Raw genomic sequence first — 12900 nt, forward strand, 5'->3', positions numbered from 1 at the left:
TCCGTGCGCATGGGGCTGGAGGAAGCCCAAGGTATGTACAGTATAAAACTTTTTTTTGTTGTTGTTGAAGCCATCTCTAGTTTCCTTTAAAGATCCCTTTATAAAGCCAAATTTCTGTTTTGCATAGCATTTTAGTAAGGAGGCTTTTTGGTCTCTTTCAGCCCCTTACTCACGCCTAAAGGGGCTGATTTCGATCGATTTGTGGCCGATTGCGATCGATTTCAACCGATCTGACATGCTGGAAAATCTAGGTCGATCTGAAGATATTGCTTATCAATTTGCATGGGACCTAATGGAAATCTGATGACAAAAAATGCCATCAGATCGATTTTCAATAGATTTCATACTGAAATCTGTTCCTAGTAAAAAATGTTCCTAAACACATCAGATAGATCAGAGCATCTATCTGATGATCTATCTGCTGCTAATCTAACGAGTGTATATGGCCACCTTAAGAGTTCTGGTTCACCATGATCTTGCTGAGCCATTGGTAAAAAAAGCCAGGTGATCGGGGTGGGCTATTGTTGCCTAGTGCCCCATTCCATCTTAACCCTTTCCTGAGAACAACTGTTAAAGGGGAAGTATGTCTGAACTCAGAAATAAGTTGGTTATAGCTTTGGATGGACATTATAATAATCGTCTATACATGACATGTATTCTTCCCATCCAGTGACACTCTGTGGAATCCTCCTCTTCAGAGCTTCACACTGCAGGAGAGACACAGTGATGACCCCATTCAGCTGTGTGCTCAGACTGTTGATACAGAAGCTGCATTTGCATTCATTATTTGCACATCTGCACTCATCCTGGCCTGAATGACTTCCTGTGCTGAGAGTGACTTCAGTGATACCCCTGTGATCATCAGACCCCCACATCTGCCCCGGGTGGAAGGAGAGTGGGATGAGGGGGCGGGGCTCCCACTGACACACACACAGCACAGACACACTCACACATATGTACATACTCAAACACACACACATTGCCATATAGTGCACACACAGCAGCTGCTGATGTCATCAGGAATCACTGGCTGCTGAAATCCAACACCACTAGGCTGGGATCTTCTACAGCCACAGACAATCTGCACTGATCTGTGAGCTGCTCCTCTGCTGACTCTCCTCAGCTGGCCCTGAGACCCCCTGATCTGCTGCCAACCCACCAGCCCCCCCACCACCATGTCTCACTGATGGGTGCCCGCAGCCTGCCAGCCATGCACAGCTCTGGACCCCACTGTGCCCACCTCAACCTCGGCTTCTGATTTCGACTGGATCTCCGCTGCGAGGACAAATGCAGACAAATGCATTTAGGAGCCCCAAGGACAAGGAGTGGAAACATCTCTCCCACCGCAAGAACGTAAGTCACAGCTAGCTTGGCTGCCAGCCTAGCAAAGGGGAACCACTTCCTGAGGACTACAAGGTCCACGCTGCCCTGACAGCTCGCGGCAGGATGAATGGGCACACACTGGTTGGTGGAATGTCATCGTTTGATGACAGCATGGAACGCTGGGTACATGTGATACATTGTTGCGAAGGGGAGCTGCAGATGTTCTTGGCTAGTGTGGACACCTCAACTTCTTGCAGAAGTTTGTATAGGAAAAAAAAAGTTTTCGAGTTCTTTTACAGCAAGATCAGGCAGGGACTGAGCTGTGGCTATAGAGGCAAATGGAGCTGTTGTTGTTTGTAGCTTGTCTGTGGTTCAATAATGAGATCTTCACTATCAAGGACTCAGATTCAACTGGACTTCTAAAGCTAAGTACACACATGCAAGAATTGTCACCCAAATGATCCCGTTGGGTGACAATTCGGGGAGCGATGATGTACCTATCTCTAGCCTTGAGGCTAGCGATGTGTTTAGTTGCTATGGAGGGGGGGCTGAGGGAGGAGGGGGGTCGAAAAGGATGTGTCCTGTTGTACGACCGAGCAAGATTGATCGACGGCCACATCTTAACGATTGTCGGCTGTAACGGTCGTTATCTGCTGCCGGTTATCGTATGTGTGTGTGTAGGTAGCTTTAGACTGGCCATAGCAGTCAGGCTTCTTCCAGGCAATATGATCGCTTTCATTCAATCCGTTAAGGTGCCCATTAACGTTACAATTTTTAGCAAACAATCACATTTTCGATAAGATCTTTCAGATTGAAAAAAATATTGTTTTTAATTGCGCCAAACCATTAAAGAATCCAACTTGCAATCCCCATCAGTTATCATATCTATGTAAAAATCCACCATGCGGAACAATCATTTCTGTAAGAAAACGATCGATAATGCGATTATTCAGGATTGATTTGGCCTATCAGCTTCTCTGTTTTCACGCAATACAATCTGAAAAACTGGATCAAAATTACGCTTGTTCATTAAAATTTGTACCGTTAACGGGCTCATTTATCCCTGGCATGCCTAACCAATCTTCTTTTGATCGATTTTTGGGCAGCACATCAGAAGGAGGGGGGGGGGGGGGGGGGAGGGAACTGGTAGGAGTTCAACGGCCACACAGCATGCAAGTGCGTTGAATGGTTTAACGCAGCGGTTCAATCGATTCTCAGTCAAATTTCTGCTGATATCTACTTGATAAGGTTGTAGCAGTGAACACGGCTACCCAACTGTTTTTTAATTGGGGAGCGATTAATCGTCAACCCATTCTTAACCTTTTCATTGCTAGCAGCAAGCTGACCATACACCAAACAATCTTGATTGAACAGTCATATTAATGGGCTTAGGATACTTTAAGGAGATTGTTTAGGTGAGCTCTCATTCTACATGGAAATGGTAGAATTAGACATCAATTCATACTCAAGATTGTGTTGTGTGTGGGCAGCTTCAAGTCATCCTAAAGATCTGACTTTTCCTAACAGGTTGCCGCACATAGACAGAACAAGTGCAGCAGATGTAGAACAATCCAATGACTGACTGTCAATGTGCCCACTGATGATGCAATCTTGATTGTACAATCTTACCACTTCTGTGCAATATGAGGGGCTACCTATGGTATCCAGTCAAAATACATTTATTCATTTTAGCTTTAACAATAACAGTAAGTTTTGATCAAATCTTCCTTAAATATTTGGCTAGGGTATGAATACATTGGGAACTTGCACGCGATTTGGAGGGCAAGGTTGAAGCTTTGTACAAACGCTAGACCGGTTGTATTTAGTAAGAACAACTTGGCCAGAGGTTGAAGGGGAATGGCCTACGTTAGAGCGTATACTTTTTTTTCAGAAGAAAAGTGAGTTCTGAGGGTGTGCTTAAAGATTTCAAAGGTTGGAGAGTTACGGATGTGTTTTGGAAGGAGATTCCAGAGGTGAAGTGAGGCTTGTGAGAAGTCTTGTTTATGTGAATGCAAGAAGATTATTTTAGTCTTTATTGCAAAAAACTAGAGCAAAGCTGGGGGAGGTGGTGGCAATCTTACGATTCACCCAATGAGATGATAGCTTTCATTCACAAAACCCCTAAGGGAGTGTGAACCATATCCGGCTTATTTAGGAGATCGGTTTAGAGCACTGAGGATGTGTACAGTGCACACAGCAACCAATCAGAACTCGTCTCTAGTGGGCTGCCTCCAGAATATTGGATTTGCTTGCTATGGGTCCCTGAGCTTTCGAGATTGTCATTGCTGTTCACATCAGCTTGTGTGGTAGCGATGAATTGCTCAGTGCTGTGGAATATGCTGGTGCTGTATAAATAAACAGAGTGGCAAAGGGTAGCCAGTTTTTGCTCTACCATGTTAAAAATTCTCTTCAAATTCCAACTTCAAAAGGCTTGAGCATTTCCAAATTAGAATGCAAGCTCTGAGGGTCTGCACTGGCATGTCGTTAGGAAATTCCAAGCCTTTTAGTTGTCAGGCGCCACCTGGGATAGCCGTTACGTAGTGAATTTGCTCGCTGTCCCACACGGCCGCTGTGACTAATGATTTTCCGGAATGATTTTCCGGCTGCACATTTGGCCACCAGTCAGGGTTCCCCTGCAGTTTGTGACCTCTGACAAGCTTGCGGGTGAATTTGAGGAACAGTTTTTTTAATCACTTGGGTCCTTATTCAATTCACTTTCCTAAGTTTTCTCCTAGGAGACAATATTTCATTTTCTGTTAAAAATAACATTTCAACACTCTGCAGCTGAAAAAAGTACCAAAAGTACTAAAAAGTACCAAATTTATTTGATAAAGTGGGAAAATATCACCTAGGAGAAAACTTAAAGAGCATCTGAAGCAAGAGGGATGTGGAGGCTGCCATATTTACTTCCTTTTAAACAATACCATCTGCCTGGCTAGCATGCTGATCCTCTACCTCTAATACTTTTAGTCATAGACCCTGAACAAGCATGCAGCAGATCAGGTGTTTCTGACATTATTGTCAGATCTGAAAGATTAGCTTCATGCTTGTTTCTGGCATTATTCAGACACTACTGCATCTTAATAGACCAGCAGGACTCCAGGCAACTGGTATTGTATAAAAGGAAATAAATATGGCAGCCTCCATATATTTCTCACTTCAGTTGTCCTTTAAGGTGGCCATACATCAGGTGATGTGGTGGCCAATCGACCATCCAATTCGATGATTATAATCGAATCAGATGAATATCGGTACCGCCAAGAGCATACCCGATTGACGATGTGACCAATTAAGGGCTGAAATCAGTTACGTGTATTGATTTGACATGCTGTAAGATGTAGGGCCGACATGCTCAATCGGGTGCGTGCAGTAACTGCCGAGCAATATCGGGAGAATGTGATGGAACCACCGGGTGCCAGTCCCCCTAGTGTAAAATGTGCGTGCCCTGTACAGTATAATTTACATGTTGGTGTCCGGATGCGTGGTGGTAACCAGGGCCGGACCGAGGCAGAGGCAAGAGAGGCTTCCAGCCTCAGGGCGCAGTGTAGGAGGGGGAGCACAACTCACTCAGCTATTATTCTCCTATTGTGTTTGGAGCAGAGAGAAATAAGAAAAAGGGCATACATGGCAGTGACTGCAAGCCAAATAACTAGAAATGTTAGGTGTTAGGGGGGTTGGGGGCCCTGGGGAGCCTCTTACTCTAATAGCAATCAGTGTGTGACGGCTGGGTTGGGTGGGAGGGATGGAGGGGCGCACTTTGGGGACTCAGCCTTGGGTGCTGGAGGACCTTATCCCAGCTCTGGTGGTAACGGCAATGCGATATCGTGAAGAACGCAACAAAACATCCCTTTGCTTTCCCTCCTAGTGTCAAATGTGCCCCCGTGCCCGGTACAGTATTATTTACCTGTCGGTGTCCACCGCTGGTCCCGTGCTCCATCCACATACACACACCTTACGCGGTTGCTGGCGTAATGTGGGCGTGTGTGTTGTCCAAGTATATGGCGGCAACCACATAGGGCATGTGTACTGTATGTGGGCGGAGCACGTGGCCAGCGGCGTACACCGACAGGTAAAGTATGCATGCATTGGGGTACATTTTACACTGGGGGACAGCACTGGAGGCAGCAGATTTGGCATCATGAGATTGATTTCAGAGAAATTTCATACTGAAATCGATCGGTCTGCGTTGTATAGGCAGGCATCAGATCTGTCTCCAACCAGTTCCAATCAAAGAGAGATGTGTCTCTTGGTCGATCTGCCCATACATCATCTGATATATGAGCATCTTTAGTTGAAAACGTGAATTGAAAGAAGGCCTTGGTGTCAAGAGTTGAACTTATTAGATTGAGAACTTTTTTGTTTTTTTTTAGAAGGATCTTTGTTACGTTTATGTGATTATCTGTTTTGAGTTTGTATTGTGTTTCTCTGGCTTTTTTATACAGCACTGTACAAAATGTTGGAGCTTTATCAGTAAATAACAATAATGACAACAACTTCCTTTTTGATAAATTCCCCACTTGCCAAACATTGAAGAGAGCGAGTTTGTATGTCAGGGATTCATCCATTGCAACAGCTGTTAAAAATTTCCCATGCAGCTGAATAGCCCAGGCAGTGCAGAACAGTTCCCTGCAGCGCCCAAGCAGAAATTGAGTTTTCTGACAGAAGATAATGACAGGACAGTCACTGATTGGTTCTTGCTCACTCCTTGTTTGCTCTGTGTACTGTAGCCCCTCTATTGCACTCTGCTCGGGATAGGAGCTTGCCTTCAAATGGATTTCCAGCCCCCTGGCTCCTGCCTGCCCATTCATAAGACTTGTGACATGGAATCCCTCATAGTTATGAGAAGGTTAAAGTAAACCACTTGTGGTAACATGTTTCTTTCTGTATCTGCCTCCCCCAACTTCTTAGTCTTTTTTTCTTGCCTGTATCTTTCTGCCCGGTTTCTTCTCCCTTTGTTCCGTTCCATTCCCCCCCCCCCCCCCCCCTTTCTGTTTCTCTCTCTTCTGTCCCTCACTCTTTGTATCCTTTCACACCTTTTTTCTGTCCCCAATCTCCTCTCTACCCCCCCCCCCCCCCCCCATCTCTCTCTTTTCTGTATATCTCTCCTTCTGTCTGTCTGACTCATTCTCGCCTCTCTTCCCCTCTATTTCTCACCTTCCCAATCAAATCAAATATTTCTTTATTGCCACAACCAAGATACATACAGGCATTGCCAAAAAGGGGCGAGCCGAGGCAGAGGCGAGAGAGGCTCCAGCCTCAGGGTGCAGTGTAGGAGGGCGCACAACTCAACTCAGCTATCATTCCCCTATTGTGTTTGAAGCAGAGAGAAAAAAGAAAAGAGGATGTATGGCAGTGACTGCAAGCCACTGGTGGGGTGGTGGTGGTGGTGGGTTGGGGGCCCTGGGTGTCTCTTAGTCTAATAGTAATCAGTGTGTGAGGGCTGGAGTGGGAGGGATGGAGGGGCGTACTTTTTCATCTCAGCCTTGGGTGCTGGAGGACCTTGTCCCCGCTCTGTTGCCAAAGTAAGGAGAAATGGGGGACTTGAAAGGGTGTGAACCTGGGGGATGGGGGGGATAGAGGTATAGTGGGTAAGCAGTCTGTGACATTTTAGGTTTATAGTTCATTTAAGCTCCTTTTCGTCTGTGTCACACTGTGACACAGTGTGCAGCGATTTTCACTGTGGTCTTCTTCTTTCTGTGGCATGCTGTGATGTGATGTTCAGTGATTGTCACTGTGAATTCCCCCTCTTTGTCTGTGGCATGCTGTGACATAATGTGCAGCGATTGTCACTGTGAATTCCTCCTCTTAGTCTGTGGCATGCTGTGACATAATGTGCAGCGATTGTCACTGTGGTGGTTTCCTCCTCTTCCAGTAGACTGTACAGTTTTCTCTCATCCTCTAATGTGTGGAAGTCTGGAATAAGGTCCAGCAGTTTCTTAACAAAGGATGCAGTATATTTGGGGCAGTGCAGCAGGAAGTGAGGCTATGTTGGCATAGTCTATCCTCCCTGGGTTTGTACGTCTGTCTAATGCTGGGTACACACGGTGCGTTCCCACACTCGATTCCCGTTGATGCGCCGGCCGATTCCCGTCGATTCGTTTATTTCCGACATGTCCGATTCGCGGTTCGATGGATCGTTAGGTCGATTTGCCATACTTTACATGGCATTCGACCTAAAAATCCTCGAAATGCGCTCGGAAATGCTCGGAAATAATCAAATCGTCGGAATCGAGTGGCGCCTTCGATGCGGGAACGCACCGTGTGTACCCAGCATAAGTCTCCCAGACTCGATTTCCAGGTTGTTCCTACCCTCTCCCCCTCTCTCTTGTCTTTCTTTCTCCCCTCACCCCATTTAAAAAAAGGCAAATATTTCTTAAACAAAGTAAATATTTAAAATAGACAGCAGATACATTTGTTTTGCATAGGAAGCTGTATTCCCCCCCTCATACAGTTACCACAGACATGACAGTCAATATGGGCTCAGCTACCTCAGGGCGTGAGGTAATGGGAAGCTTTATATGGAATAGCCAGGAATCCAAGTTCGGTAGGACAAAAAATGGGAGACAGAAGAACTGTGGCCAGGACCCCCCCAGCACTGTGTAAAATCTATTTGCAGAGGGTGGTGGGTGTCGGTGGCTTCCATTCTTAGCAGGTCTATTTGTGACAGGAATGACACGCAGGCTAGAGGTGTCCAGAGCTGGAGGACAAGAGCCCCCGTGTAGCCAGAGACGCCATGGTTCACATATTTGTATGAACTTGTTGTGTGAGAACTTTGGCCTGCAACCACTGGGAGCTTCTCATATACTTTATGTGTTATGCCGGAGTCACGTTACACACTCTCTATGGGAACATCTATAGCTAGCTTTATTGATAGGCTGAGGTCTAAAACAAGGCGGCGATTGAGTCCAAGAGGAACTCCACTAAGTGGTTTTTGCACAGAAGACCCATGAAAGCTACAACAACCCTTTGTACTACTGAGTACCCAGATAGCCCGTGATGGCCCAGAACCACTAGGAGAGCATAAGGAGCTAAAGAGGACCAAAAAGCCCTCCTACTAAAAAGCAGCACTGAGTATAAATTTGCTTCCCCGTCAATTTTTATTGGTCCAAGTTCAATCTGCATATACATTACATGTGATTTGAATATTAGGTGGGATTATTTCCATCTCCTTGCTCATCCCTAATTTATTACCGTTAGCATGTCAGTGACCATTCCTAGTTTTTAGCAACACTATACAATAGTAATCTTATTTTGTTTTGTTATTTGGGCTCGTACACGCTACAGGTAGCTACAGGTATTGTGCTGTACTGTGGCTGCCGACTCATGTGTCTGACGTGCGTGGCATGCATTAGAAAACTTTTCCGTAAAAACACGTTCGCCACTCATGTTAAATGTAATAAAACGAGCCTTACGATTTTCCCAGATTGAGGGCCCCTTTCACACTGGCGTGGTGGGGCGTTTTACCGCAGCCTACCGCTAGGGCAATGTTACTCTATGGAGTCTCTTATACCGACACTGTGCGGTGCGAACAGAAGTGACGTTTTCATCGCATCCCTGATGCAACGCCAAACCTACGCTACCGTGCGGCTCCTGCGGCGACGTGCAGCGGTGTGGAAGTTGTGTAAGTCTATGTCAACGTGCTTGTTTTTAACTGATCGCCGCAGTTTACGTTTTGCGCATGCGCAGATGCGTATCTTAGCAATCCACGCACATGATTGCTTTGCCAAAGGGAAGTGAGCATCACTTCCTGCTTGGCCGTGGGCCAGACCTGTTATTGGCGGTGCCCCTGGGCTGCACCGCACCGCTATCGCTAATCCGCAGTGTGAAACCAACCTGAGGTTTCTAAATCTTGCAACACACGACAAAGGGAGTATACCATTGCACCTGATTGGCCGACATGCATCTGCTGATTAGATATAAGGTAGGAATGTGTTAGCTGGGAGTAAGCATTTGCTTTCGTGTTTTGCATCTGCATTCAGTTCAGAGGCAGAGCGGGTGATTCCCCTGGTGGTGAGAGGTCCAGAGCTCACCTGTATCTCCCGGTCTGTGGCAGATTCCGGGAACCCTGACTGTCATGTGAGCCAGTGTTTTGTGGTTTCTAAATCTCCTTTAGGTGCCTGAGTTGAGCATCTCCAACGACAACAGCCAAGAATGTAAGACATATACACAGGCCCACTTTGAGTAGCTCCTCATCTTACAGCAGTCTTGCAGCCAGGCCAGAGTTTTCTTTTTGTAAGTAGCATTTTCATTTGGTCGCGCCCAGCCCATTGCTTCAGCTACAGCACATTCCAGGTCCATCATCACAAGGAGCTCTGGATACCTCTTGGCAGATCATGACACCGACATCAATACAACCAAGTTGTAAATAGCGTTTTGGCAGGCAGTTAAAATTCCCTTTCTTTCTGTGCACCTCTGTGGCTGCTCTCCCTGGCTTACAGCGGAGCACAATGGATTGTGAGGCTGTTTCTGTTCACATTGGACATGATCTTTGTTCTTCTACTCTAGTGAAATAATACATTTGGGCAAGAAATGTTGGTGCTACTATAACGTGATTCCTACCATTGGTGTTTTACTATAGCGTGATTCCATTCTACTATACTATAGTGTGTTTCCTACCATTCTACTATACTATAGCGTGTTTCCTACCATTCTACTATACTATAGCGTGTTTCCTACCATTCTACTATACTATAGCGTGTTTCCTACCATTCTACTATACTATAGCGTGTTTCCTACCATTCTACTATACTATAGCGTGTTTCCTACCATTCTACTATACTATAGCGTGTTTCCTACCATTCTACTATACAATAGCATGTTTCCTACCATTCTACTATACTATAGCATGTTTCCTACCATTCTACTATACTATAGCGTGTTTCCTACCATTCTACTATACTATAGCATGTTTCCTACCATTTTACTATACTATAGCATGTTTCCTACCATTCTACTATACTATAGCGTGTTTCCTACCATTCTACTATACTATAGCGTGTTTCCTACCATTTTACTATACTATAGCATGTTTCCTACCATTCTACTTTACTATAGCATGTTTCCTACCATTTTACTATACTATAGCATGTTTCCTACCATTCTACTATACTATAGCATGTTTCCTACTATTCTACTATACTATAGCATGTTTCCTACCATTCTACTATACTATAGCATGTTTCCTACCATTCTACTATACTATAGCGTGTTTCCTACCATTCTACTATACTATAGCGTGTTTCCTACCATTCTACTATACAATAGCATGTTTCCTACCATTCTACTATACTATAGCATGTTTCCTACCATTTTACTATACTATAGCATGTTTCCTACCATTCTACTATACTATAGCATATTTCCTACCATTCTTCTATACTATAGCATGTTTCCTACCATTCTACTGTACTATAGCGTGTTTCCTACCATTCTACTATACTATAGCATGTTTCCTACCATTCTACTATACTATAGCATGTTTCCTACCATTCTACTATACTATAGCGTGTTTCCTACCATTCTACTATACTATAGCATGTTTCCTACCATTCTACTGTACTATAGCGTGTTTCCTACCATTCTACTATACTATAGCGTGTTTCCTACCATTCTACTGTACTATAGCGTGTTTCCTACCATTCTACTATACTATACCGTGTTTCCTACCATTCTACTGTACTATAGCGTGTTTCCTACCATTCTACTTTACTATAGCATGTTTCCTACCATTTTACTATACTATAGCATGTTTCCTGCCATTCTACTATACTATAGCGTGTTTCCTACCACTCTACTATACTATAGCGTGTTTCCTACCATTCTACTATACTTATAGCATGTTGCCTACCATTCTACTATACTATAGCATGTTTCCTACCATTCTACTATACTATAGCATGTTTCCTACCATTCTACTATACTATAGCATGTTTCCTACCATTCTACTATACTATAGCATGTTTCCTACCATTCTACTATACTATAGCATGTTTCCTACCATTCTACTATACTATAGTGTGTTTCCTACCATTCTACTATACTTATAGCATGTTGCCTACCATTTTACTATACTATAGCATGTTTCCTACCATTCTACTATACTTATAGCATGTTTCCTACCATTCTACTATACTATAGCATGTTTCCTACCATTCTACTGTACTATAGCATGTTTCCTACCATTCTACTATACTATAGCATGTTTCCTACCATTCTACTATACTATAGCGTGTTTCCTACCATTCTACTATACAATAGCATGTTTCCTACCATTCTACTATACTATAGCATGTTTCCTACCATTTTACTATACTATAGCATGTTTCCTACCATTCTACTATACTATAGCATGCTTCCTACCATTCTACTATACTATAGCATGTTTCCTACCATTCTACTATACTATAGCATGTTTCCTACCATTCTACTATACTATAGCGTGTTTCCTACCATTCTACTATACAATAGCGTGATTCCTACCATTCTACTATACTTATAGCATGTTGCCTACCATTATACTATACTATAGCATGTTTCCTACCATTCTACTATACTATAGCATGTTTCCTACCATTCTACTATACTATAGCATGTTTCCTACCATTCTACTATACTATAGCATGTTTCCTACCATTCTACTATACTATAGCATGTTTCCTACCATTCTACTATACCATAGCGTGTTTCCTACCATTCTACTATACTATAGCGTGTTTCCTACCATTCTACTATACTATAGCATGTTTCCTACCATTTTACTATACTATAGCATGTTTCCTACCATTCTACTATACTATAGCATGCTTCCTACCATTCTACTATACTATAGCATGTTTCCTACCATTCTACTATACTATAGCATGTTTCCTACCATTCTACTATACTATAGCGTGTTTCCTACCATTCTACTATACAATAGCGTGATTCCTACCATTATACTATACTTATAGCATGTTGCCTACCATTCTACTATACTATAGCATGTTTCCTACCATTCTACTATACTATAGCATGTTTCCTACCATTCTACTATACTATAGCATGTTTCCTACCATTCTACTATACTATAGCATGTTTCCTACCATTCTACTATACTATAGCGTGTTTCCTACCATTCTACTATACTATAGCGTGTTTCCTACCATTCTACTATACTATAGCATGTTTCCTACCATTCTACTATACTATAGCATGTTTCCTACCATTCTACTATACTATAGCGTGTTTCCTACCATTCTACTATACTATAGCATGTTTCCTACCATTCTACTATACTATAGCATGTTTCCTACCATTCTACTATACTATAGCATGTTTCCTACCATTCTACTATACTATAGCATGTTTCCTACCATTCTACTATACTATAGCATGTTTCCTACCATTCTACTATACTATAGCGTGTTTCCTACCATTCTACTATACTATAGCATGTTTCCTACCATTTTACTATACTATAGCATGTTTCCTACCATTCTACTATACTATAGCGTGTTTCCTACCATTCTACTATACAATAGCATGTTTCCTACCATTCTACTATACTATAGCATGTTTCCTACCATTTTACTATACTAT

The 12900-nt window shown here is 43.3% G+C and overlaps 1 protein-coding gene across 1 annotated transcript in view; it reads left to right on the forward strand.

The window, feature by feature from the left end:
* Positions 1-1040: 1040 nt before the first annotated feature.
* COL24A1 (collagen type XXIV alpha 1 chain) overlaps positions 1041-12900 on the forward strand; it is a 505872-nt gene continuing 494012 nt past the window's right edge. The window contains exon 1 of the mRNA XM_068239109.1: positions 1041-1353. Within this exon, the coding sequence (XP_068095210.1) occupies positions 1298-1353 (56 nt within the window). The 5' untranslated portion in view covers positions 1041-1297. The remainder of the gene's footprint in view (positions 1354-12900) is intronic.

The sequence above is a fragment of the Hyperolius riggenbachi genome, chromosome 6, assembly GCF_040937935.1.
Source record: "Hyperolius riggenbachi isolate aHypRig1 chromosome 6, aHypRig1.pri, whole genome shotgun sequence".
Classification (NCBI taxonomy): domain Eukaryota; kingdom Metazoa; phylum Chordata; class Amphibia; order Anura; family Hyperoliidae; genus Hyperolius; species Hyperolius riggenbachi.